Source organism: Fulvia fulva, chromosome 1 (genome assembly GCF_020509005.1).
Source record: "Fulvia fulva chromosome 1, complete sequence".
Lineage (NCBI taxonomy): Eukaryota > Fungi > Ascomycota > Dothideomycetes > Mycosphaerellales > Mycosphaerellaceae > Fulvia > Fulvia fulva.
Genome location: NC_063012.1, coordinates 10,359,769 through 10,385,150, shown reverse-complemented (window position 1 = coordinate 10,385,150; position 25,382 = coordinate 10,359,769). Strand labels below are relative to the sequence as shown.

General features: G+C 54.3%; 9 protein-coding genes across 9 annotated transcripts; 7 read left to right on the top strand and 2 right to left on the bottom strand.

Annotated features, from left to right (window-relative positions):
• Positions 1 to 930: 930 nt before the first annotated feature.
• On the top strand, positions 931 to 2,148 carry CLAFUR5_02073 (uncharacterized protein; the record flags this gene model as incomplete). Its single annotated transcript, XM_047901221.1, has 1 exon — positions 931 to 2,148. One exon carries the CDS (start codon positions 931 to 933, stop codon positions 2,146 to 2,148), a length of 1,218 nt encoding a protein of 405 aa, XP_047755483.1.
• A 283-nt stretch (positions 2,149 to 2,431) lies between these two features.
• Positions 2,432 to 4,832, top strand: CLAFUR5_02072 (uncharacterized protein; the record flags this gene model as incomplete). Its single annotated transcript, XM_047901220.1, has 2 exons — positions 2,432 to 3,703; positions 3,762 to 4,832. 2 exons carry the CDS (start codon positions 2,432 to 2,434, stop codon positions 4,830 to 4,832), a joined length of 2,343 nt encoding a protein of 780 aa, XP_047755484.1.
• Positions 4,833 to 10,046: 5,214 nt separating this feature from the next.
• On the top strand, positions 10,047 to 12,419 carry CLAFUR5_02071 (uncharacterized protein; the record flags this gene model as incomplete). The annotated part of the gene is made up of 1 exon (XM_047901219.1): positions 10,047 to 12,419. The coding sequence occupies one exon, from the start codon at positions 10,047 to 10,049 to the stop codon at positions 12,417 to 12,419; it is 2,373 nt and encodes a 790-aa protein (XP_047755481.1).
• Positions 12,420 to 13,560: 1,141 nt separating this feature from the next.
• Positions 13,561 to 14,385, top strand: CLAFUR5_02070 (Protoheme IX farnesyltransferase, mitochondrial; the record flags this gene model as incomplete). Its single annotated transcript, XM_047901218.1, has 1 exon — positions 13,561 to 14,385. One exon carries the CDS (start codon positions 13,561 to 13,563, stop codon positions 14,383 to 14,385), a length of 825 nt encoding a protein of 274 aa, XP_047755482.1.
• Positions 14,386 to 15,325: 940 nt separating this feature from the next.
• CLAFUR5_02069 (Serine/threonine-protein phosphatase PP-Z) lies at positions 15,326 to 17,032 on the top strand (the record flags this gene model as incomplete). Its single annotated transcript, XM_047901217.1, has 3 exons — positions 15,326 to 16,741; positions 16,798 to 16,950; positions 17,003 to 17,032. The coding sequence occupies 3 exons, from the start codon at positions 15,326 to 15,328 to the stop codon at positions 17,030 to 17,032; spliced, it is 1,599 nt and encodes a 532-aa protein (XP_047756672.1).
• Positions 17,033 to 18,323: 1,291 nt separating this feature from the next.
• Positions 18,324 to 19,822, top strand: CLAFUR5_02068 (uncharacterized protein; the record flags this gene model as incomplete). Its single annotated transcript, XM_047901216.1, has 5 exons — positions 18,324 to 18,803; positions 18,871 to 18,981; positions 19,046 to 19,179; positions 19,362 to 19,759; positions 19,806 to 19,822. The coding sequence occupies 5 exons, from the start codon at positions 18,324 to 18,326 to the stop codon at positions 19,820 to 19,822; spliced, it is 1,140 nt and encodes a 379-aa protein (XP_047756671.1).
• Positions 19,823 to 19,963: 141 nt separating this feature from the next.
• CLAFUR5_02067 (Prolyl 4-hydroxylase 1) lies at positions 19,964 to 20,858 on the bottom strand (the record flags this gene model as incomplete). The annotated part of the gene is made up of 2 exons (XM_047901215.1): positions 19,964 to 20,519; positions 20,569 to 20,858. The coding sequence occupies 2 exons, from the start codon at positions 20,856 to 20,858 to the stop codon at positions 19,964 to 19,966; spliced, it is 846 nt and encodes a 281-aa protein (XP_047757425.1).
• Positions 20,859 to 21,683: 825 nt separating this feature from the next.
• On the top strand, positions 21,684 to 22,254 carry CLAFUR5_02066 (Methyltransferase pytC; the record flags this gene model as incomplete). Its single annotated transcript, XM_047901214.1, has 3 exons — positions 21,684 to 21,784; positions 21,856 to 21,993; positions 22,050 to 22,254. 3 exons carry the CDS (start codon positions 21,684 to 21,686, stop codon positions 22,252 to 22,254), a joined length of 444 nt encoding a protein of 147 aa, XP_047756665.1.
• Positions 22,255 to 23,020: 766 nt separating this feature from the next.
• Positions 23,021 to 24,663, bottom strand: CLAFUR5_02065 (uncharacterized protein; the record flags this gene model as incomplete). Its single annotated transcript, XM_047901213.1, has 5 exons — positions 23,021 to 23,503; positions 23,886 to 24,038; positions 24,229 to 24,312; positions 24,457 to 24,527; positions 24,591 to 24,663. The coding sequence occupies 5 exons, from the start codon at positions 24,661 to 24,663 to the stop codon at positions 23,021 to 23,023; spliced, it is 864 nt and encodes a 287-aa protein (XP_047756667.1).
• Positions 24,664 to 25,382: the final 719 nt, after the last annotated feature.

Here is a 25,382-nt window from a genome sequence, read left to right as displayed (position 1 = left end):
AACACCATTGAACGCGCTGCCGTACGAACCAGTCAGGAGGGCAGGACGCTTCCATCGTCAACGACAGTGCTCACGGCTAATCTGGAGTTGGGGACCAAATGCGTGGCGAGTGGATCAGTTCGAAGCAGTCCAGCCTTCCGTCTGTGCAAGGTGACAGTCGCGCAAATGCCCATGGTGTCGGGTGACCACATCACAGAATGGAGTATTGATGATCAGATATTGCAAGATCCAGTCGTGCTCGCAGCGAGTAGATGAAGGCCAAGGCCGACATTCGGCTGTATTCTGGGTCGCAAAATTCTGAATCAGGTCTCGACCTTGCCATGCGATGCGTACAATGTACAGCGGGCAGGCTATCGCGGTCCACTCACGAGAGTACACAGTGCTCGTTGAGCTAAGGATATGACATTGGTGTTGAGAGGAAGGCGAGAACAGGGACGTTGACTCCTGCCAAGGTCATGCGGCTCACGCCTTTGGGCCAAGCAACTGCCGACACTTGACTTGGCTCCTTGACATTCTCTTGTCACGACCAACCCGGCCAGACTATCGTAGCGCAATTCTCTGCTTCCTCTTCACTGCTAGCATGTCTGCGCAGCCTCCTTAAGACTGGATCACGCCTTGGCGGCCTTTCTCTTCATTCGCCGCTATACTGATGCCTTGCCCACGCGGCTGTAGAGGTCGTCCATGATAGGTTTCTTCTACCTCTGCATGGCACTGCCATAGTCGAGGATGCGCAGGCGCATACCGCGTTGATCGAGCGCACCGCCGCTGGCCACGCGTTTGCTATGACGTTACTCACCAATGCCACTCTGAGTGCGCAATGGAGGTAAGCTCTGTTTTACCAAGTTTCCATAACAGTCGCAGCTCTGGCCCTGTATTGTCATCATTGAAAGCAGCATAACTAACCCGCAGCGATCACTGGACCTCGTAAACATGGACAACAACGAGAAGCCGCCGGTAATGCCTCCACGCCCGGAACAGCAGCCATCGGGCGTCCTTCCACAATACACCAATGTTCCGGCATACAACCCCCAGGACTACGCAAATCAGCCCATGGGCAGCAATAAACCATTCGAGGCTCCAGCACAGCGACTGAGTCTGGAGCACGAAGATGTCTTGTCGCCCATCCACTTTACACGAGATCCAAAGAAGTTGATCGGCTACCTTGTGCCCTTCCCTAAACCAGTGCTGCATGGCGTCCCAGCTGAGAGAGTGCCTCAGAGGTTCTTGATCTATACACCACCTCCCCCGCCGATCAGCAGCAAATGGCAGCCAAAGGAGGGCGAGAAAGAAAGCAAGATGCATAAAGTGCAGCGGAAGTGGGAGACTGAGCTGCGAGAGGCAAAGACAAGTAATGTGAAGACAATGAGCTGGAAAGGCTTGAAGGGCAAAGCGACGAAGAGTATCGATTGGGGCATGAGCCAGACGAAGACGTCGTCCCTCGAATTCTTGAATCGTATCGGTGCCAACCAGGAGCAGGACACCCATGCCGAGGATGGACACCATGAGGGCGAGGAGACTAAGAAGACGGTGCCTCTGGAAGAGATGCTTCTCATCTACCCTGCCAACATGCCCGGTGAGCCCAACCAAATCAGAGAGGAATTCGTGAACACCATGCTACGATCCAAGTCCAAGGCAGAAAGGGACGCCGTCATCGCTACCGGCCTCCTCCCTGTCGCTTTCGCCGTCGACATGCTAGCAGTCCTCGTGTGGCCGTTTGGTGGACTACTCGAGGTCGATGCCGTCTGGCTGTACTCCAGCATTCGAGGCGCAAAGACCAGTAGAAGCGTCACGAAGCGCCTTACATCGACTTCGACTACCAACGACCACAACAAAGACAAGCTGGCGTTGAACTTGACGCCGTCAGCACGCTTGGATGTTCTTGAGCGGTATCTTGCTGCTCGATGCCACGAGAAGGATAGCAAGTTGTTTCCGACGTATGCTTCGGCTCCCAGTGAGTCTGAGGTTCTGGAGGCTATTGGCTGGTACCCTAGTAGCAAGGGTGGCGAGGAGAGGAACTGGGAGGACGAACAGTGGGAGACATTGGAGGTGAAGGATGATTTGCAAAATTTCATGAAGAAGGGCGCGAAGGAGTGGGTCAATTGGAGTAAAGCGTTTGAGAAGAATCCAGAGAAGGCGTTGAAGAAGTGATCGAATTTCACAGACAACGCGAAAGCCTTTGCGATCATGTATCTCGCTATGTAAGTTGAGATATATGTTCAGATCTGAGTCTGGCTCTTTGCTGCATCAATCGATTTCTGAGCACGTGACGTGACTGGATTAAGCTTCGGGTTTGTTGACTCGATGACGAACTTTTGTTTACCGAGCTCAAGCTCCGAATTTAGGGCAGACCTTCTTGCGGGCCTGGCCTGAACATGAACACCACCACTCGCACTGACATTGAGACATTGACAACGCCCGGGAACACACAACCATGGCGCGTCGGTCCTCTGCTCGTCTGCGCGACAGATCCACGACACCCAAGCGTGTCTCGCTCTCCCACGATGCGCCGTCCACCACTCGCACTCCGCGTACCGTCCCAACCAAGCTCACATCGGTCGAGGAGAACGATGAGATGCCAGGCGCATTCCCTCGTTCCGTCTCTCCAGGTCTCGATACCACGACTCCCACCAAAGCGACCCCGATCAAGCCCAGTGAGAAGGAGATGCACCCACAACTGCACCATCAGTCAACGGCCAAGCCACGAGACGAAGCTCGACATCTTGGTTTCTCCTCCATGGCACCATACACCGAGCCAGCAAAGAAGAGCAAGATTGGAAATCTGCAAGGAACGCCCACCAGGACACGCGACGTTGAGGCGGATGTCAAGTCGCCCAGCTTCCAGTTCACGTTTCGCCGCGAGCACTCTCTTGAGCTGAGTCCTGAGGCAAAGAAGTTGATGTACGAGAAGCGCGAGGAGGCGGCTAGGATCCGCGACCAGATGATGGCAGACGGGGAGCACACACAATCTATTGACGCAGCTCTGGCGGCGCGCAAAATAGCGAAGCCTACGGGCAGATACAGCTCGGCGCATCTCAAGCAGTTCGAGAAGATGGACTCGATTGCCAATCATGCATCGTCGTTTCGCGCAAAGCAGATGGCACCGCCGGCCGCCACGCCGAAGAAGGACCAGCCTGTTACCGGTGCATCTTTGAAGCGCAGCCCGTCGAAAGCTGGCCTTGACCAACCAAGTTCGACTCCTTCACGTCCGAACTCTCGAGATGCAGCCAAGCCATTGCCAGCACTTCCGGGTAGCCAGCTTCCTCGATCAACTTCGGTTAAGGACTTGAAGAACGCCTCTCCAGCGAAGCGGATCAAGCGTACAGACACCGACGATGTGTCTACTACACGCCCTGCATCGAGTCATAGCGACAAGGCCCTCCCTTCTACGCCACAGTCCGCGAAGCAACCGGGCTACCCCGATCTTTCACACTTGACCACTCCCACTCAGTCCTCTCTCGCGCGAGCTGCAAGCGTCGAGTCTACCAAGATCACAAAGATTCCGGCACCCTCCTTCACACCCGCGAAGGCTCCTCAGGCCTCTGTGCAGAAGCCTGCCGCTCAGCCCGAGCAGGATACAGAATATCCCAGTCTCCTTGCACGTTCACCATCGAAAGCATCGCTGTTCCCGCGTTTCAATGCCGAGAAGCACACCGAAAAGTCAGCGCAGCCTGCAAGCCCGCTGTTATTGCGTTCGCCAGCTAAGGTAAGCTACAAAGCTGTCTATTCGCAAGCAATGAGACGCCCAGCTAACACTTGTGCAGCAGGCTAATATTCCGAAGAAGGCGAATGAGGCTGCACAAGGTCAAGCTTCTTCGTCAATCAAGGCCCCGTTCCTTTCCCGCTCGCCAGTAAAGGCCGCAGTTGCTAAGAACGCTGAGCCAGAGGCAGCTACTGGCATCGAGAAGGCGCCCAAAGTGCCATTCTTAGCCCGATCTCCTTCCAAGTTACCAGTATCAAACTTGGTGAGTGAGGAAACTGAAACACCTGGCAAAAGCATGTCGAACAAGCTATTGGGGCGATTCAACCTGCTGCGGCAGTCACCAATGAAGTCTATCCTGCGCTCTCCTCAACGTCTTTACTCTGACGACCCTGCAAAGGTGGCTGCTGGCACACACATGGCCACACCGCCGAAGCTCGTGATGGAGAAGGGTAACATGGAGTCAACGACTACTTCAAAGCGTGTCGACTTCAGTCCCTCCACCAAAGCTCGTCACGAGAAGGCCCAAAGCAGTACACCGTCCAAGACACCATCTCCCTCGCCACAGCCAGAGCACACTGTGCAGGTACCAGTTGAGGCGGAAAAGCAGCTATACCCTGATTTGAGCGCCAGTCCTGGCCTACTCAGCCCGTCGCCTCAGAAGCGGCGGCAGACATCCGGACCACAAGACTTCACCTTCCGGGCTGGAGACCAGGACATCGTGTTCGGACGATCGCCCAACGCAGCACCTACCAGCGGCAAGCGGCCTTCCACCATTCGTATGGTCTCGCAAGACATCAACACTTCACCCATCGCCACTACGGGCAGCAAGAAGCGCAAGTTTGAGTTTGAGAACAAGAAAGCCACAACGTCCCAAGATGTTGACATGATGTCGGAGGAGAAGGAGAATACTCCAGTCGCGGCGGACGAAGAGGAGCACCGACCTGCCAAGCGCGTGAAGTCTGGTGGCCAGGACAAGCCCGTCCCAGCGCCCACCGCCGCAAGTGCTGCTCGACGGACCACGCTCGGTGTCAAGCCGAAGGGTGCAAAGACGACTTCCAGTCCGGTCAAGCGTCCCAGCACAATCAGCCAAGCTCGCCTGGCTGCACTATCTCAGCCGAAGAAGCGAGGCTGAGCAAACGAAGCTGGTGTTGCTCATATGAGACAATGCCCTCACTACGAAAGCTGCTTGCTCACGGTAGTCCCTTCATGTGGCAAATGGCTCCTGGATTGGACAACCAAGAAGCAATCTCATTGGGTTTCGCTGTCGAAGTGATCGAAACCGCATTCTCGTACTTTACTTTGATTCTGGAGTTTGGAAAATGGGAGCACACAGAACCGCAGAATGGCATCTCTGTTGAACTCATCCATACTGTTAGCGAGGCGCAGGCGGATAGTGACATGCATAGACTATTGTGTATAATAGCATAGCGAAAAGAGCTACTTTCTTCTTGTGGTCTTGGCATCGATTATGATGACTTATACTCTCTCATAGCGATCGGTAGAATCATGGTCACTGATCATGACAATGCTGTTGCCCATGTCTCTTACTCTTGCTTGTGAGTTGCTTGTCGTGATATGTCCCCAGTCCACCACTTTGCTCAGGACTTTTCACACTCGCCGATGGTCAGATGGGGCTCCAATTCAGTTCCTTTTGGGACGTGAGATTCCACATGCTGTACTCCTCGAGACTGGACAAGCTACATATTGTACTAGATCACCGCTCTTCCACAGCAGTCATCATTGGCTCAACGGTTTGGCGTCAAGTAAGCTATGCTTGGTGTCTAAAAGTGAGTTCAAATATCGCCTCTCGATGGCTGATTAGCCATTTCGACGCAGTATGCCCACGCCACAATCTTTGGGCCAATGGTGTTTGCTGTTCTTTTGGTCCCAGCGTCTTCATTATAGAACGATATGTCCTAGCTAATGCACGGCCTACTAGATTCGCGCTGTGAGTGAGGTTGAGTCTCGGGACGGTATCAAGAGAACAAGGGGTGTTGCACAAGTTGGTGATTCATAATGGCTCGTCTCCCATCATTCGCAGCGACATAGCCTACCCCTGGCCACATTCTCACTACATACATGGTCATCACCGTCCCAATCCTTGACAATAATCTGTTATTGCAAGAGGACTGATCTGCGATGGCTCATCGTTCCTCACGTTCAGCGCTGGCTGGTCAGAAACGATTGAAGCTATGGACCGTACGGGTCTTAAGTACTTCTTGCATAGACATGTCGGCTTCAGTGTGCATAAACAGTGAATACATCCAACAGATCCCCCGTAACCCAGCACACCACAGTCCGCAAGAACATCGTAGATATGATACCTGCCGTACACTTCCCACGGAGTAGCAAGTCATGTTACAGAAGACCGTGAGTCGCAATGGCTCATCTCCCATCATTCTTAGCGATGTTCCTGTTCCCTTTTCCAGCCATATTCTCACTGCATGCATATGCAGAAGGTATCTTTAACACTTGGAAGCTTGGCGGCGCAGTGGTGTTTGCGCTGAAGTGATGTATGATGGCTCATCGGCTCTCATATTCAGCTCTTGGCTGTGCAGAAGCGACGGAGAATCTCTGTCGCTGAAGAAGGATGTGGATCGTGTTGTTGGGCCAGGTGTGCGGTATTAAAGTGTTCCATGTAGCCCATGTTGATCCCGAGCGATCGCATGTCGTTCACATAGCCTGAATTCATTAATTCCTTCTCGGCCTCGATTGACACCTCATCATGCCTTGGCCACCATGACACAAGGTACGTCTGTTCAATGCCACAGCCCTCGTGCCCTTGATGAGACCTTCCCATGATTATACTATTTTGCCGAGCAGAGGATAGCCAGAATAGAACATTCGCGTCCACTGAAGACTGCTATAACCGACATCGCCTGAGACAAGATACACTCGTCGACATTGTGCTTCGGGGCCGTCGATTGGAGGAGTGATCTGCTGACACTTCGTTGCCATGTGGCTTAGATGATCGCCAGTCGAGTCGAGACGGGTATTGGGGCAAGTTTCACGAGACCTGACGGTGATCCAACATGCTTGGTCGACTTGTGAGGCCCGGTCTCGACAGTCCTATCCACCGTGGCTGAACCAATCCAACAGCTGTGGCAATGAGTCGATGATCCGGTGTAGCGCAGGTGCCCCAGTCGACCGTTCACAAGGGACTCGTCCGGCCAGGCTGGGTCTTGCAAGACGTGTTGCCGTCAAGCGAAACTAGGGAAGGTGCTAGTGCAAGGCCATGAGCACAAGAGCAGAGACAATGATCATGATAGTGGCAAGTAGCTCCATGGTCGAAGGGAGTGGATCTGCGACGCTTGGGTTGTGAGCAAGAGTCGAAAATGGTTTCGTGAAAGCGGTATTGGGAGAAAGCGTCACCTAAGCTTCGAACGACTAGAGAACCTGCTGTATGGAGAAATGTCAATAACGACAAGCTGGAAGCACAACATATACTTCTACCAGCGCTGCCCGAGAACTTGGCACCGTCACAGCCGAGGAGAGCAATCGAAGGAGGCGGGATCGAAGGATAGCCACATCTATGGTACGCCAAGCAGCAGGTATTGGTAACACAATGCGAGATGGTGTTTCGTTATACTGCCAACAGTCGCCGGTCAGTAGTCATGGACAGCTGTCACTGCAGTCTGCCACATTCGTACGCAAGAGACATGGAATGAGCTGCGCTGTGCCGCACCATTAATTTACTCGCAGCCAGTGGATGCTCGATCAGAGCACGCTTCCAAGCAGATGACCTTCGTAGAGGGTGGTAGGCAGTAAGGGACGCTCGGAGCCGATGCACGTAGACGAGATGCATGGTTGATTCTCTGCCGTGTCGTCTGTGTGTGGTCAGCATATCACGACCAAGCAATTGTGCATGATTGTCTACCACGGCAGTACCGACCGCTGACGGTGGACCGGTGAAAGTGCATTGGAGGAAAGCATGTACTCAAGACCGAGTCGGAGGGTGATCAGCTATGCCGAGACGGCAAGCCGAGTGTGTCTCACATCCCGCTGCCGGCGACGACGCGACGTATTGTGATACTGAATCACTGTGTCACGAGGCGCGGCACGCATTCATGCAAGCAGTCGGCGGAATACTGTGACAGAGCTAGCGTGTCGCACGTCAAACGAGGGAGGTTGCAAGGAGGGTCCACGTGCTCATCAGCAGCTCGTCTTCCATACACGCATAGCTTCGTGCAAGATGAGGTCAGCAGCGGCTCCTTGGCGTGGTCGTTTCTGGTTGGAGATGTGGTGTGCATACTGCAAATTGGTTACGAGCTTGGCGAGCTTGTCGATGGAGGATTGGGTGACATCCAGTGGTGTAGAACTCAAATTAATGCAAGAGCGCGCGTTCGTGCAGCAGGAAGTAGTGACCATGGGATAGAGCCACGTCTGATCTGCAGCACAATGATGTTGCGAAGGATCTCCACCTCATTGGCACGGGAGGCATGAATTGGTGCTCTGATCCATGGCTACTGCAGGCTGTCGAAGTTCATCCTCGTTGATGACAGTATCGATCCGACCGTTCAGTCTGGATGCACGCGCGAGAATGTTCGCGATCTTGCTGACCGCCGTGGCTGACGATCCAGAGCATTTCGAATGGCTACGCGGCGCGAAGGATGCTCGTGCTCCCATCTTCCCGTGTGCATGAGCATGAGCATGAGCTCGTGGGGTGGCATACTTCACACCGCAAGCGTGTTTTCGATCGTCTCAGAACCGCGGGGGGAGCTGCCCGACCGCGGAGAATTGACGCCATTAAGACATACTCGTCAGATATGATTCGCCTGCTTCTTCCGCAAACGGAATCCGGAAAGTACCTTTGGGGACAATTCTCCTAGAACATGTGTTGGTATGCGGCATGTCCGGTGTAAACCTGGCGTTGTCAATCAAGGACGGTGCATCAGTCCAACAGATACGTCGATTGGAGGTCAGTCGACCACGTCAATGGCAAGGCAACGGTGTTCGCGATTGCACAATTCATCGTAAGATCCCGATGCATGGAGCGCTGGGGTTGGCGAGGAGATGCTGCCATGAGCAGCAAGCAATCCGCTTCTCTGGTCGGTGAGAAGGAGGTGAGCATGACCACGCCTCGAAATACCCACAATCCTGTGAGTTGGCAGGCGCGGTCGCTGCGCTCTGCTGTGTTTCAGGAGCTGGCGTGCATAGCGCCGCCGTCAAGCCGAAATAGAGCGGCAGCACTGCAGCAGCGACAGAACGACGCAGTGGGCTGCAGAGCGCTATCGGGGTGGTGCAGCGGACTAGCGCGTAAGGTGTAGCCCAGTACGAGGAGCAGAGCCAGGAATTTGCTAGGGACGGGCAGAAAATGGCTCATCACGGCAGGTGGCCGCAGATGTGGAACGGTGAGATGCAATTTAGCCGCGTCGATACAGCGAAGCGGTACAGTGGCAGCCGCGTGGAGCTCATCACAAGGTAGCAACGAGACAGCATGAAGGCATGTTGCAACGCTGATGTGCTTGGAACGGCGGGCGTGGGTGGATGAAGGATCAAGGGGAGCCGACAGCATTATTCATATTCATGCATACATGCAAGGTATCACAAGTTGTCGGAGCAGCCAGTGATGTCATTTTGTCGGCTGGGGGCCCTGGGCCAACACGATGTGCCGGGCGTTGCTGTCGTTGTGCAGCCAGTGCAGGCAAAGTGGAAGCATGAACAGAAACTTCTGCTGCATATCTGGTCCGTTGCTGTCGTGCAACGCAAGCACGCACACACGCACAGGCGGGTGAAATGGTGGGTAACAGCAAATTCACTGCGCTACTGCTCTGCCCTGCCCTCCATCTTCACCACACTGTCGACCACACCGCCACCGCAGCAGAAAAACACAACCACGGACGTCGGCTGCTGGCCAACGACTAAGCGCGCATCCGATCAGCGAAACAAGAGTTTGACGTTGCCCGCCAAGCAGCGTTGCAGCTTTTGTCATTTCGCCCGCCAAGTCGCATCCTGCATCACTTCTTCGACTGAGCCACAACACCGACGTGACCGCCGCCGACTTTCCTGCTCTGCCCTGTTCGGCCCTCACCTTTGCCACGCCACGCCCGGTTATCACACTCTCTGACACGCTCACCACCCGACACACAACTTTGCCGGCATCAGCCCGCCGCACATCTGCTTGCCGTAAACCCAACTTCCAGCGCCCGCACGTCGCATCGCTCCTCCCTTCACCATGTTCCCTACCACTCGATAGCACAGGCGGCCCATTGGGTCGCTTCACGAGCGCATTGCGCTTCCTCAAGATAGTATCAGCAGTGACTACCGCTCGCAACTACTGTCGCCATATACCGACCGCTCGACCGACCAACACCTAACCGTCGCGAGCGACGCACATTCTACCACCATGGACAGGATTACCAATACACAACCCCAGGCACTACCCACCTCGAGCGCCAACATGGATGCCACCGAGGATCTACACGTCGAAGCCGACGAACCACCTGACGAAAGAACACCGAGTTCCAGATGGACGCCACCAAAATTACATGCCTATGGCAAAGCCGATCCTGCTATCTTCAACCGCAGAGAATCGCTATTGACACGCCAACTACATTCAGAGACCGAGCATACCGACGAGGAGGATATCTCTCGCGCACCACCTCGTACTTTAAGCACCCAGTCGACCTGGAGCAACCCAAGCACTACATCGACCGCCGAGTTGACTAGCGACGATGGACACAGCGTGGCAAGCCCAGCAATCAGCCCACCTCTTCCACCAACCGCGATGCGAGGTGCATTGCCCATCGTGGAAAAGCCTCTGGTTCGGGAGCCACAGATCATGGGACTCGAAGAGAAGGTCGCAACTCCGGAGCAGTCTGTGGAGGCTGGACTGGGTCGCAAACGATGCATCAGCTTCGCATGTGGTAACAAGGACAAGAAGGCCCCAACATCACAACCGCCTCCAATGCCGGCCGCTCAGACCACGAAGGCTTCTGAACAACAAAACCCCGCGTCTCCACCGAAGCGGAAGTGTGCTCTCAAGTTTGTGTGCCCGACACGCAACAGTGCAGAGAACCAGTCGGCAGACAAACCAGTCTCGGTCGCGAAGCGTCCCGTCAGCCCACCCCCAACGCAGCGCAAGCCTCCACCCAAGTCTGACGCTGTCAAGGTACATCGGGGCTCGGATAGCACTGTAACCCACGCGTCCCCGAAGAATACCAGGAGAAGTCCAGAAATCACGACCACTGCTGCTACACCTGTCATGGAGATCAAGGCCTCCGTTTTCTCAAGGAAGATGTCGAACGAGTCTCATTCAAGCACAGAAGCCACCAGGTTTCACGAGTTCGCCTCTAGTGAAGACGAGCCCGAAGAATGGGTCCAGGAGTCTACTTGTTATAAGAGTCGCCTGACGGTCAGTGACACCCTTCAGAAGGAGAACATCATTCGCAAGGCTTGTCAGGAGGTCGAGGAAGAAGTGATTGAAGAGGAAGAACTCGAAGAGGAACTTGAAGATGATGACGATGATGATGAGAATGGAGACGATGACGAGGACGAAGAGTCCGATGAAGGCTTCCGCACTGACGATGAAGAAGGATTCGCCGAGTCTGATTCAGAGGGAGAGGAGAGTGATGAGGAGTGGTGGCGACCTGGCGGTGCCTCCACTGCGGCTACATCTGTGGATCACCTCGAGCGGATGACCTTCAACCGAAAGGACGATACCGTACTCGCATCCTCAGTGGGTTCGCTGAGCTCCGGCCATGTCTCCAGACCAACGAGGGTCAAGACCCACCGCAAACGCCGCAATCATGGCGAGAGCCTTGCCATTAGTGGTCGTGCCGATCCTGTTGACCTGCCGGACTCCACCGACTTTGTTTGCGGAACTCTGGACGAAGATCGGCCCATCGAGCAGGCTTATTTGAACACTTTGAAGGCCAAGGAGGCCGCAAAGCACAAAGCCCGACCTCAGGATATCGATCCAACCTTTCCGACATCTGATCCCGAGATGGACGAGGAGGACGACGAAGATCTGGAAGATCCCGAAGAGAGCGAAGATGAGAACCTCATGCATGGCGATATTGATGAGCTTGATGGGGACTCCACAGCGAGGACATCACGCCCGCGCACGAAGAGCATTACCCATCGCTCGCCACCTCCACCTGCTCGACGTCGTTCGCCGGCGCCTGCACTGCTAAAGCGTCAGTTGACCGCCCGATCGCCACCTCCACCTATCAGGCGCAATACTGCTCGATCTCCGGCGCCTCCAACTCGACGAACCACTGCCCGCTCTCCGGCGCCTGCCAAGCTGTTTGTCCATTCTCCAAAGCGTAGCAGATCGCCAGCTCCAATCATCAAGATGACTTCGCCACCCAACACTAGGCGCGCGTCGCTGACCAACAGCGCAGTCGGCAAGACCACTCCCCACGTACTTGCCAGCAGACCACAACTCACCCACACTGCATCACTTCCCCGCGGTGGCTTCATGATGGGTAAGCTCAACAGTCTTGCCATCCATGATCACGAAGGTTCCGACACGGAGCGCAACGTCACCGTCGGCAAAGTGTCCAAGCGAGGCGCTATCGACATCTTCAAAGGACTGGAGAAGAAGCGTCAACGCCGAAAGGAGAAGATGTACCAGAAAGCCTGCGCCAAGGCTGCCGCAAAGGGTGAAAAGGCCTACAAAGTCAAGCCTGGCAAAGGCGCAGAGCGCATGCGCGAAGTCGGACTCCAGCTGCAGGAGTATCACGGCAAGGGCGGACAGCACATCCTCTCCTTGTGATGTTCACATTACACACTTTACACTTTACATTCTGAGCGAGCTTGAGCACAGCGCCGCTGTCACAATTGACGGCACATTCAATGAGCATAAGGATCACTCCTGCTCGTTTGGTCGCTGCGCCGGCTGAGGAAGTTCTTTATTGCATTTATACCCTTTTGGCATGAGCGGCGTTCTGAATTGGTTTTAGCGTTTTAGCATTGGAGCGGAGGCAGCATAGCCCTTCAGGAGGCCAATTCTCTTATGTACATACGCCGAATCAGACCGTGAAGGTCTCTGCATCGTGATCTTTGTGCACGTTGTCATTTCAATCTCCGCGCAGTGTCAATGAAGTGAGGTCGAGTCCCGTGCATGTTTGTAAGAGCGCGGAGATGATTCGGCGCCGTGAGCGCGCATCATTGAGTTTCTCGCGGCCAACGTTTGGAGATGTGCATCGAAGCAATGCACCACCCACTTTCGTCCTCGTGCATCGATGCTCTTTCGTTTGTCATCCGCCGCTCTGGCGGCCCCGATCGATAGCAGTACTGTGTGTCTACGATGTGCGAGACGACTGGCGCGCCTGGCCGACCCCAAACGGCGGACCTTCACGAGCGCCATACGGACACGGCAGGCTGCGGCCGCCAAAGATGAGGATGTCGACAGAAGGTTCTTTTGGGCAAATGCGTTCCATGCGCGGAAAGAGGAGGATCCTTCGGAGGCCTCGAGGATATTGTCAAGAGTCTCGTCTGCTGGCGGAGGGATTAAGAGCGCGTCACACACAACATCTTCCACAACAGCACATCGCATAGACCCTGCCGCGATAGACGAACCACCACACCGTCGGAGGAAACGCTTAAAGGCAGCTGCAGTAGCGCCTGAGGAGGTAGAAGTGCCGCTGCCTCCCGATGCATCGTCTACGCTGTCACAAGATGCCGCAGCTGCACCCGCAAAATCAATGCGGCGCATTTTCTCGACATATCTCGCGCTGTCGAAACCCAGGCTGGCTTTCCTCATCGTTCTCACAAGCACGGCATCATACTCCATATACCCAGTGCCGGCGCTCCTCAGCACGTCAGTCACGGATGCTCCATCGCTGAGCACACTAACACTACTCTTCCTGACGAGCGGCACATTTTCCTGCATAGCTTCAGCAAACGCGCTGAACATGCTCTTCGAGACAGAACACGATGCAAAGATGAGTAGGACGCGGAACAGGCCATTGGTACGAGGTTTGCTGAGCCGGAGAGCTGCAATACTGTTTGCAATAGCAACGGGCATTTTCGGCACCGGCTTGCTGTGGAATGGAGTGAACCCTACAACAGCATTGCTAGGTGCTGGTAACATTGTGCTCTACGGCTTTGCGTATACATTCTCCAAGAGGGTGCATCCCATCAACACGTGGATCGGAGCCATTGTTGGGGGAATTCCACCACTCATGGGATGGTGCGCGGCCGCCAGTCAGTACAGCACAACGGTCGCATCACTATCAGACCCATCGACGATTGCTGCAGAAGCAAAAGAGCTTCTTCTCACTGAGCAAGCAGCCGGCGGGTGGCTCATTGCAGCTTTGCTGTTTGCCTGGCAGTTCCCGCACTTCTTTGCTCTGTCGCACGGCGTGAGGCACGAGTATGCCAGTGCAGGATACAAGATGTTGACATCGTCAAACATCCCCATGGCTGCGAGGGTGTCGTTGCGCTACAGTTTTGTCATGTTCCCGATCTGCATTGGCTTGAGCTACTATCAAGTGACGGACCCGGCTTTCATCGCGACAAGCAGCATGATCAATGGATGGATGCTTAAGGAGGCTGTGAGGATGTGGCGGTTGAACGGTGAGAAGGGGTCTGCGAGAGCACTCTTCTGGGCGAGTGTGTGGCATTTGCCGATTGTGCTGGTGCTCGCCATGGTGCAGAAGAAGGGGCTCTGGAGCAGAGCATGGAATGGAGTGTTCGGTGAGCCAGAACTCGAAGAGGAATGGGAAGAAGACTTGTAGCATATGTACATGAGCTGTACCGAGTCATGCTCTTGTTGGGCAGACAGCGCACTCGATGTCACTTGTTCAGAAGACTGTGCACTTGCGAGCGCTATGGTTCCAAAACCACGTCGAGATGTTGTTTGATATTGCTGCACGACTGCACGCGTAAGGCGAAGGGATTGTCCAAGTATAAATTTAGCTTCCTGCATCGTTTGGCCGCTCGCATGTGAAGGTGGGGCTTGTTGGATGCGGAGGCAAGCGATCGCTGTGGAGCACCCTTGACCTTGGAGCTGCTGCGTGAACTAGAACGTGGGCGGTTGAGCGTGTGTCAAATGATCGCGAGCGTTTGCCGCATTCCACTGTTGTATGTTCGTGTGCCCGCAGTTCTTTGTTGGATTGTCTTGCTTTGTCTGGCATCTCGGGTATTGACGGTCGATGGAGAAAGCTGAATTTACTTACCTAGGAACAGAAGACCGAAGTCAAGACTCCAGCTTCGTCACGACCAGCACCATCGCTAACACCTCCACCACCACCACCGACAACAGCAACAACACAGCACTCCCACCACCACCACGACACCTATCGCATACCTGCACTGACAGCGCCCCTGCCACCGTCTGCCATTCACACACGCAAGCACTCTGGCCCGCAGGCGACACCACGCGGACCCTCCTCCACCAGCACAAGACCACGTCACTGGCGGAGTAGGCCACAACACGTCCCATGCAACGGCAATAGCCTCCGCTTCAGCCCAAGCGCATTGCCTCACCTACCTGGCCAGGCTGTTCCGCCCACCTTAGCACTACCCGCCCAGCGAGCGCATCACACCTCATCCTTATCACTCAAGGACACATATTGCCCCTCTATCGCATCAAGCAGCAGCAGCAGCAGCGATATCGACAGCGCCGCCACAGATACCTTCCGCACCCTCGAGAGCGTCTAATAGGTCGCAGACACGATGGGTAACCAGCCCTCAAAAGAGAAAGACGGCAAGAGCAGAGACGGATCGCAGACTCCTACGGGGCCCAGCCTCGACTCATACCCGTCATTCAGCAAGTCAGATACGAAAGAATCAGCCCGCTCCTTCCGAAATGCCCTCCGTACCAAGATACCCGGCAAATCATCCTCCGACAGCCCGCGCGCTTCAACTACGAACCTGGCCGGAGACCAGTCGACTACGAGCCTCGATAAGACCGATTCGCAGTCTGTCAGGTCCGCAACTAGCGGAAAGTCCGACAAGCGACATTCAAGGAACTTGTCCAACTCAGAGACACCGCGACGGGGCAGCTTGGCAGACGAAGATGAGCCACAGCCACCGCCGTCTCCGACCATGTCGGCGACAATAGGCGGAGCACATTCGATCGAAGAGGCGCAGCGAAGTGGTGAGGTCGATGCTGTGTCGGATGCACCGCCGCAAGGCAACATCCACCAGTCGCACAACAAAGAGCCAACCGAGTCCATCTTGATGAAGAAAAGCGCACCAACACAAGGTGCAGCTGCGGCTCTGGCCATTGCAGAGTCAGATACTCGCTCGGGGTCTACTCCTGGCAACATGGACATTGGTGCCTTGAAACCAGCAGATCTTGATGATATGATCAAGAGGCTTGTGGACGCGGGCTACGCCGGCAAGGTGACCAAAACGGTATGCCTCAAGAATGCCGAGATCACGGCTATCTGCAATGCTGCAAGAGAGCTGTTTCTCTCCCAGCCAGCACTATTGGAACTCTCACCACCAGTGAAGATTGTCGGTGATGTACACGGGCAGTATACTGACCTCATTCGAATGTTCGAGATGTGCGGGTTCCCACCAAACAGCAACTTCTTGTTCCTTGGCGACTACGTCGATCGTGGCAAACAGAGTCTGGAGACAATTCTTCTGCTGCTGTGCTACAAACTTCGCTTCCCGGAAAATTTCTTCCTGCTACGAGGTAATCACGAATGCGCCAATGTCACTCGCGTGTATGGATTCTACGACGAGTGCAAGCGCAGGTGCAATGTCAAGGTGTGGAAGACCTTTGTCGACTGCTTCAACACCTTACCAATTGCTGCGATCGTTGCAGGCAAAATCTTCTGCGTTCATGGTGGCCTTTCGCCATCACTTTCACACATGGATGATATCAGGAATATTGCCAGACCGACAGACGTTCCGGATTATGGATTGCTGAACGATCTTCTATGGTCAGATCCTGCTGATATGGAAGCAGATTGGGAGGCGAATGAAAGAGGCGTGAGTTATTGCTTCGGAAAGAAGGTCATTATGGAGTTTTTGCAGAAGCATGACTTTGATCTGGTGTGTCGAGCGCACATGGTGGTTGAGGACGGCTACGAGTTCTTCAATGAGCGGATCTTGGTCACTGTCTTCTCTGCACCCAACGTGAGTATCATCTGCTGGCGGTGGAAGATATGTTCCCTGACTAATACGACTCGCAGTATTGCGGCGAATTCGACAACTGGGGCGCTGTCATGAGCGTCTCGGGTGAGCTTCTGTGCTCCTTTGAGCTTCTGAAGCCTCTTGATTCCAGTGCGCTGAAGAGCCATATCAAGAAGGGGAGGAACAAGCGACAGAACATGCTGAATAGTCCCGTAAGTGCACTTATCCAAAGTCCTGAATTGCTATGACTGACATGCAAGACAGCCCGCAAGTCAATTCCCTCAGAGTTACTAGTTTAGATCTGAGCTTTATCACGAAGGAGCTAGCATTGCGCTCAAGTAGCCCGGGGGTCAAAGTCCCATGTTCTGCGCATGCTCGATGCACAGCGATTGGTACTTGACCTTACGGCTGAACGCTCGTACAGTACGGAGGAGATCTGGCAACGAGGACGATCCGCGGAGAGTTCTCGTCGAAAGACAGACATCTGACACGGCAGCCAGCCAGACCTACGATTGGCATTCCACGAATGGGACTGGTGGGTCAATGTCTGACATCTTTGGTTACACGACACGCTCCTCGGCGGCGACATACCGTCAGCATATACGGTTCCTTCATGGCAAATGAGCGGGCAGCGTGAAGCTAGGAACAGCCGCAGATGAGTGAAGTGGTGTGCGAGGTCGACTACTCGGACCGTCTGTTGACAGAGAGAAAAAACTTTGCATCGGTGCAGTCTTTTGGGAAGGCGAATAGGCCAGGCCAGCATCAGAGACAAGCCTCCTTCACAGGGCGAGCGCGTAGCGCCACGGCTACTGACTGCCGCCATAGGTGTCTGTCTCGACACGCCGAGGCATACGAAGTGATGACGAGTTGTGTGTGGGAAGTAACGAGATGGGGTCTAATACATCAGGAGCAGCACTTGGGCGGCGTTTCTTCACTCCAGCTGACTGATATGATTAATAGTCAGTCAGGTAGTACTTCAGGGTTATTGTTTATATATCTTGCTTACTATTATCATCGAGAAGTCGTTATATGGTGTCTGTTATTTGCGCGAGGTGCTACTGAGTCCACGCGAGTCTGATTGTAGATGGTTACACGTTGTTACAGCCGCAGCAAACTCGGCTGTGGCTACGAGGGGGGGGGGGACTCTGTGGGACGATGAATTGGTGGTTGATCGGGAGGAGGTGTGAGCACGATGGCATAAACCACCGCTGCTGCCGTCATCTGATGAGTATGGGACTTCTTAGCCTGCTACATCGGACCCCGTCTTCGAGCACTCGCTCATATTCTTGCGCCATAAGGGGCTACTAGCCCAATGCAGCACCCACGTATGGCCCCGTCATATTCACATATAGACAACCATCCAATCAATCCCCATCACGCTACTTCACTATGCCTCCAACATGTGACAGCGCCCTACAGCGGTTCCGATCAGACCTTACTGCTTGGAACAGGTACTAATGCCGTTGTTCTCACGCTTATACATGCTTGTGTCTTGTTCAAGTGTATACTCTCCCTAACATCGACGACCTTGAACCAGCCTAGACCAATATCGAAACAGTCCACACACCTCTTCGGCACCACGACCATGGCGCGCACCACAGCATACCACATGTGCGCCGCCATAGCGATGTTCCTGGCAATCTTTTGCAGCTCTCTACTCTATGCTCATCAACGATCATCTGGTGACGGCGTCGCCAGCCCTCCTTCTCTCGTCTTCGACAAGGCCATAGCTCCACGAGATGGCATCGAAGTCCCACCACAGAGCCTGGATGCCATCGTGCTCAAGGACCCAGAACCGCTCGCCGTTCGTGACAAGATAGTCAATAGCGATAGTGAGCTCACTGCTGTGCTTCTCAAGCCCCAAGAGAAAGTCTCCATCCCTTCCGAGTACAAGACGTCCGTCAAGAAGGGAGAACTACTCCTCTGCTACATGAAAGGCGAAGCTTCTCCAGGTAGTAAAGACACTTCTGCCTGGCAGAGTCTTTCACAGCTGGATTTGTGGGGCTGGAAGAGGGAGGTTGATGAGGCGGATGATGTGAAGGATTATAGTCATGTTGTTGGCAAGGTATGCTCTCTAATTGCGTACGCTACGAGAGGCCACTTCGCTTCGCTGACCTGATCTGATGGAGTAGTGCACCCGAGAAATCCGGCTGCAGGAAATCATCAATAGTGACCTCACGGGTGGGAAGCAGCGGAAGTGGGTACATTATGCTGAGAGTACTGATGGTGGGATCACCTACTATGTAAGTGGATTCGTCTGATTTCTCGGTGGCTTTGCTGACTCCAGCCTGGGCCACCAATGCGGAGTATAAGAACCAGCATTGGCCAGACGCAGGTATTCTGATGGCCGATAGCAACTATGGCGCAGAGTATATGATCGTCAAGGGCAAGGCGAGCAAGAACCCGTGGGTTGGGCTGCCTCTGCCGAAGCTGAAGCAATGGTAGGTGGAGGCAGGCATCCACTTGCCTGGAGCAAGACACTTCGCCTGTCATATCTTGCTGACTTTCTTCGTCTCGCAGGTCCGACGTGAACTACCTCACATGGTATTTTGCCCCAACTAGAACCCCATTCCCCCGAGACATTTTGAGACAGAGAGAGTAGTTCTAATCGTTGTTTTAACAGGCAAGACCTGACCTCACCATCCCAACGCCAGAATTTGCGCTGGATCTTTCGCCGCAACATCATGAACGAAGAGACCCAATCTCTGATCAGCCGGGTGATCGAGAATCGAGGCGACAATGTCCTCTGGCACATTGTTCCCAATCCTTTCAAGCTGTACGAAGCTCCGACGTGGCCTGGAATGCTGCTGAAAGAGGGAGACGAGGGCTTCGCGGCTTTAAGCGGATCACCGAATGTTGCTGGACTCTGCTGGCTCCTGATCCAGCATCAGGGTGCTGAGCAGCTAGGCAAGAAGACGGTCAAGTCCATTCGCGTGTGGAAGGATGACTCTGGTGCATATGCTCCTCACATCCTGATTGAGGTGGGGAGTGTCGAGTGGCCGCACCCCAAGGGTCCTGAAGGTCAGCCACGGTCGATGCGGGCTAGTACGTTTCTGAGGGGTACCAGCATCGAGCAGTGTCTGAGGCTATGGAGTACATGGAGCGCTTCGGCCAAGGGCATGTCTCGCGCAGTCCACCATCGTCTAAGATACTTCCACGTGGTTCTCGAGTATGGCCAACGCCCGTCTGTTTGCAGATTGGCCGTCAACGGCGGGGCTGTCATGATCATGATTCGACTGGTATTTTGTGGCCTGCTTGATACCACGACCAGATATTCAATCCGATCTTCTGGCCCGAGACGATAGGCAGACCAGCATGAATCGTTTCCTTGTATCCACGACCTTCGGCATCGAAGTTCATCCAGAAGACTGCACTACCTTTCAGCGGCTTGAAAGTGACCCCTTCGGACCCGCCATTGCCATCACACTCGATGAATTCGCACCACTTACGTTCCTGTGGCATGGGTAGGTGCGGGAATTGAGTACCACCACCGACACAGTCGCCTTTCAGGTAGACCATGAAGCTGCTGACCCGTCTAGATTGCTTCGTGGCCATGCCCCAGTCGTAGTGTAGCGCGTAGTGTCCAGTGGTGTTGTATCGTTGCGTCCAAAGTCGTTCGATGAAAGTCTCTAGTGGCCAACCCTGGAAGGACAAAGCTCGTTGTTCGATACATTGGACAGTCTTGTCGCGCTTGATTGCGGCTTTCTCCGACTTGCGGACGCTGTCGTCAACAGCTTCGATGCCTTCATTGCTGACTGTGGAGATGTTCCACTTGTCTTCGCTGTCATGATTATCAGTATACCACCTATTCAGACAATCAGTGGAATTACCTCAGTTCGATGAGATGCTCGACTTCCTGATCACTCAGGAAGTCCTCAATGTACACGACGAGAGGGTCGGTCGAGAAGATGTGAGTGTTGAACCCATGCTTCTCACATCGCAGTCCTGGGGAGCGATACACGAGCTGCTCAATCTTGGCCTTCGCAATGGGGACTTCTTGCTGAGTCGTGCGGTCACTACCAGAAGAGTATAGTCCTGGAGCTCCAAGCAAGACATACAAGATGAGTGCTATGCCGCCTATCTCAACAGCCGTACGATATCGAGACGAGTCCCCAGGCATCTTGTTTTTCTCTGGTATCTGCCACTTCTACCGCCATACAGTACCGGCGGAGGGCAAGATTGAGTGAATGTCGATGTTGTCGTCGTCGGAAGGACGTTTGAGGTGTTGTGGGTCCTCGGCTCGGAGGAACCCGGCAGACCCTAGCGAAGACCACACAGTCCGCTCTTGTTCATGCAGCGTGCAAGGGCAACGATCCCATCACGACACAGTCCATACTGTGCCGCAGATTTCGCCAATGCGACCTAGACCAGCATCGTGGTGGGTTTGGTGCGTTGACAGAAATACGATGGAATCACTTCACCTCACCAGCCACACAGCCCTCGTAGCTAGAGGCCTATCTCATTCTCCTGTCATACGATCATCTTGTCTCGATACAAGGCATGGATACTGACGCGTCTCATCTGGAAGTCGACCGAGGCTTTGTAGACCACGATTCCTCATACGACACTGATGGAGACAGTGAGCTGACCAGTCTGAGCTCAAGCATTACAGCATATGTGAGTACAGCTGTATTCAGAAAGCTGTATTCAGAATCTTCCTGCGAGTCGTAGCTCTGACCATCATCATAGCGACGGGAGAATGGGCGAAGATACCGTAAGTTCTGACTATGTATCTCGAAGGTGAAAGCGTAGCGTTAGTTGACCGGCCAGATGCATACAAAGATGGGAGATACATGACCCCCAATGATGAGCAAGAGATGGACCGAGAAAACATAAGCATCACTGGTTCAAACTCATCCTTGGTGGGACCCTGCATCTTGCGCCACTTGAGTCGCCGCAGCGTATACTAGATCTAGGCACAGGCGGCGGCAACTGGTGCATTGAGATGGCGGAGAAGTACCCCGAGGCTCAAATAGTTGGAACGGACCTCAGTGCAATCCAGCCTGGAGCTGTCCCACCTGGGGTGCAATTTGAGATTGACGATTGGTGAGTCAAATCGCTGGCAGTTGTCCGACGCACTACACTTCTTTGCGACGTGAGCTGATCAATGTCGATAGGGATGACGACTGGACGTACTCGGCACCATTCGACTTCGTGCACAACCGCTTCAACTGCACTGCCGTAAGCAACTGGTCGCAAATATGCAGCAAATCGTTCGCCGCGCTGAAGCCCGGTGGATGGATCGAGCTCGCAGAGTATGGATCTTATAGCCACTACTGCAAGTTGTTCCTACACACTAATCACCCTATAGCCTCACAAACCCTCCCCACTCCGACGACGGCTCCATCCCCATCAACAGCCAACTCTGCCAATTCTTCATCGAACTAACCGAAGGCTGCTCAAAAGCCGGCCGCGACTTGCACGCCCCAAAGAAATGGCCCAGCTACGTCTCCGAAGCCGGATTCACAAACATCCACGAGCGCACATTCAAAGTCCCCATCGGCGGCTGGCCCTAGAACAGCATATTGAAAGAAGCCGGCGTGTTCGAAATGGAGACGTTGCGCGAGGGTCTGCCAGCAATTGCTCTGGGCTTTTTCACCAGAGTGTTGCAGTGGAGTCCGGACGAAATTGAGGCCTTCTTCAAAGGGGTGCGAGATGAGTTGAGTGATAAGCGCAGTCATGCTTGGCTGCCGATGTAAGTACCGTGTACCTTTATCCTTGTCTGTTGATGGGATCGGGTTCTGACCGAGATTTGTACTGTAGGTACGTTACTTGGGCGCAGAAGTTAATGTAATTGACTTATAAAGTCAAAGCCAAGTCGGGATGGCAACCTCGCCACTCTTGTCGATGATGTTCTGCCGCCTGATTTGTGGTTCTTGGCTCGCTCAAGGCTACGGCAGGAGGAGGGATCACAAGTTGCACGGCATGAGGGTAGCAGGATAGGTAGAAGAGAACGAAATGATACTCCGATGTGTACCCCTTGGTGTACACAATGGCCAAGAACGGTAGAAGCGAAGCGAAGCAGAAGCAGAACTCTCAGCTGTAGGTTTCTAGTAAGGTGTCTCTGTACGTCGCTATCTCACCAGCCACCGCCGCCAGTCCGACCATCATGTGTGCTTATTACATTAATACAACCGCAACCACTGTTTGACATGAACAAAAGGATCCACCTCAAAGTGGCTCTGGGGTATCTTGCACCTGTCCAATGCTTGGTCATGGCCGTGCTGCGCGATATTGTGCCTTCCAGTAGCCTGACATGACCGTACATTCGCAAGTACTCGCTTAGATGAAGAGGGCCACAGCAGCACCGGCACCAGCGAGCAGACCGAACGCGTTGAGGTTCGATGCCGAGCCTTCGTATGGGGTGATTGGGGTGCCCGATGGCTTTGGAACGTACGCAGTGCCAGTTGGTTGGAAGGTTGGTGGTGCGGTGCCCGTTGGGTATGGTGCAACTGGGACGCTGGCAGATGGCACTGGGTATGGTGGTGCCTGGGGCTGGTTTGGCGAGACAGGAACATTTGGCTGGGCGGGAGGTTGATAAGCTGGAGGAGCGGGAGGCTGTGGCACGTTTGGCGAGACCGGAACATTTGGCTGGACAGGAGGTTGATAAGCTGGAGGAGCGGGAGGCTGTGGCATGTTTGGCGAGACCGGTGTCACGGGGACGTTTGGCTGAGCAGGTGGCTGGTAAGCTGGAGGCTGTTCCGGTTGTGGTGGCATGTTGGGAGAAACCGGAACATTTGGTTGAGCAGGTGGCTGTGGCTGCGGCTTGAGAAAAGTTAGCGTCGTTCGTACGAGTTCACTCGAAATGTTTCAGGGAGTGTGAAGTCCCGCAACGTGGAGGTCTAGTCACCACGTATGCTTGCTCCAAGCATCTCACGATGCTCATCGCGAAGCAGACGTACGTGCAACGCCTAGTGATTGTATTGGAGCAGGCCAATTTGTGACAATCATGTCGACCCAATCTCGGTCCTGCTTCCACATGCAGCGTGGAAGGTGAGGTCTTGGGGGAGGAAGTATCCCGCAACCCACGACGTTGACTGATCAGGAGTGGTCACGAGGCATTCGACAGCAAGCGGCTTGAAGACATGCCTCGATCCGACCGCCCCACTTACGCAATATCGTTGGAGAATGACAGAAATTGACATACCTGTACTGGATGCTCGGGTACAGCAGGAGGTTGTGGTTGAACCGGAGGCTGCGGCTGGGGCTGCACCGGAGGCTGCACTGGCGCTGGTGGTGTTGCGACTGGCACCTCGCTGCAGGTGGTCGTCACGATCACTACCGGAGGTTGCACTGGTGCCTTCAAGATGTTAGCAGTGAACAAATCGGCTTCGCGTCTCGCCGTGGTCGCCATGGTGGGCATATCGCTGACGGTGCTGCAAGATTCGAGACCGAATGCTTTTGGCTCGCCGTTTGTATCGAGGGACGCCGATGATCACCGCTGCCCTCGGACTTTCCAAGCAGTACCATGCCTTCATACTCCAACTTACCTTTGGTGGCATCTCTGGCTGAGCTGGAGGAGCGGCCGGTGGGGCGGCCGGTGGAGCATATGATGGTGGAGCTGGCGATGGTGCCTGAGCAATGTTAGCGATGCATGATCAAACGCTAGAGCACCGCAGCATGGTTTCTGGATTGTCGACTCATAGCCGTTGTCCGACCATGGTCGATCCATAACCTCGACCTTCGGACTACCATGCCTCCATTTCATGGTAACTCACCTTGGGCTGTTCCGGCTGCGGCTGCTCAGGACTCGTTGGATGCTCAGCTGGCACTGGTGCTGGGCCATAGCCTAGATCGTTCATCAGTTCCAACGCTCCCATCTCACCCCTCTGATGTCCCCAGATCAACGTACTTGGTGGAGCCGGAGCCTGCTGCGCGGCCAATGCACCGGCGAAGAGAGTAGCGGCAACGAAAGCGTAACGCATCTTGATCTTGGTGATTGATAGCGGTCCGGTTGGTGTTAAGAAGGTGGAAGCAAAAAACGAGTGTGACAGAAGGACGACGGTGATTAGAGCTGAATTTGTTCTAAAAGAGAGGACGACCGAAGTCAAGTATTGGTCTGCAGTAAGTTATGCCTGGATGGGTTGTCGAGAGTGAGGGACGCTTTGAAACGACATGGGATGCTTATATCGCCGTGTCGATTCAGGTGATGGCGGGAGGAGGCGAGATTGTGTTCATTAGCAGTCCTCACCATGTCTGCGAATGAGCGTCGCTGTGAGTTTATTGGGGCAAGGACTTGCCCGTTACTGAGGAACGGGGGGTCAAAGCAAAACTGCAGGTACTGGCTGACATGCTGCAGGTACAAGAGTGTCAGTCAACGAATCTCGTTCCTTGATACGAGCTGGCCTTGCTTCCGGTCCGCTGAATGGTAGTGCTCAATGCGTGCAGTCTGCCAGGGAGTCGAGCGGGCGTGCATGCTGTGTCCCGGACGCAGCATGTCGTGGCACAGGCCACGAAACAATATTCTCAGGCGTATGGCCCATGGCTCCCAAGTCGCCATACAAGGGACATACCATGAGTCCGCGTCTTGGGTATGTAGCTTCTGGGCTTGATGCTGCGCCTTTTGACTCGACGTTGATCTCCGGACGCGGCCTGTCACTGTGGCCTGTCACGACTCTCGTTGAGACTCATTGTAGATCACGAG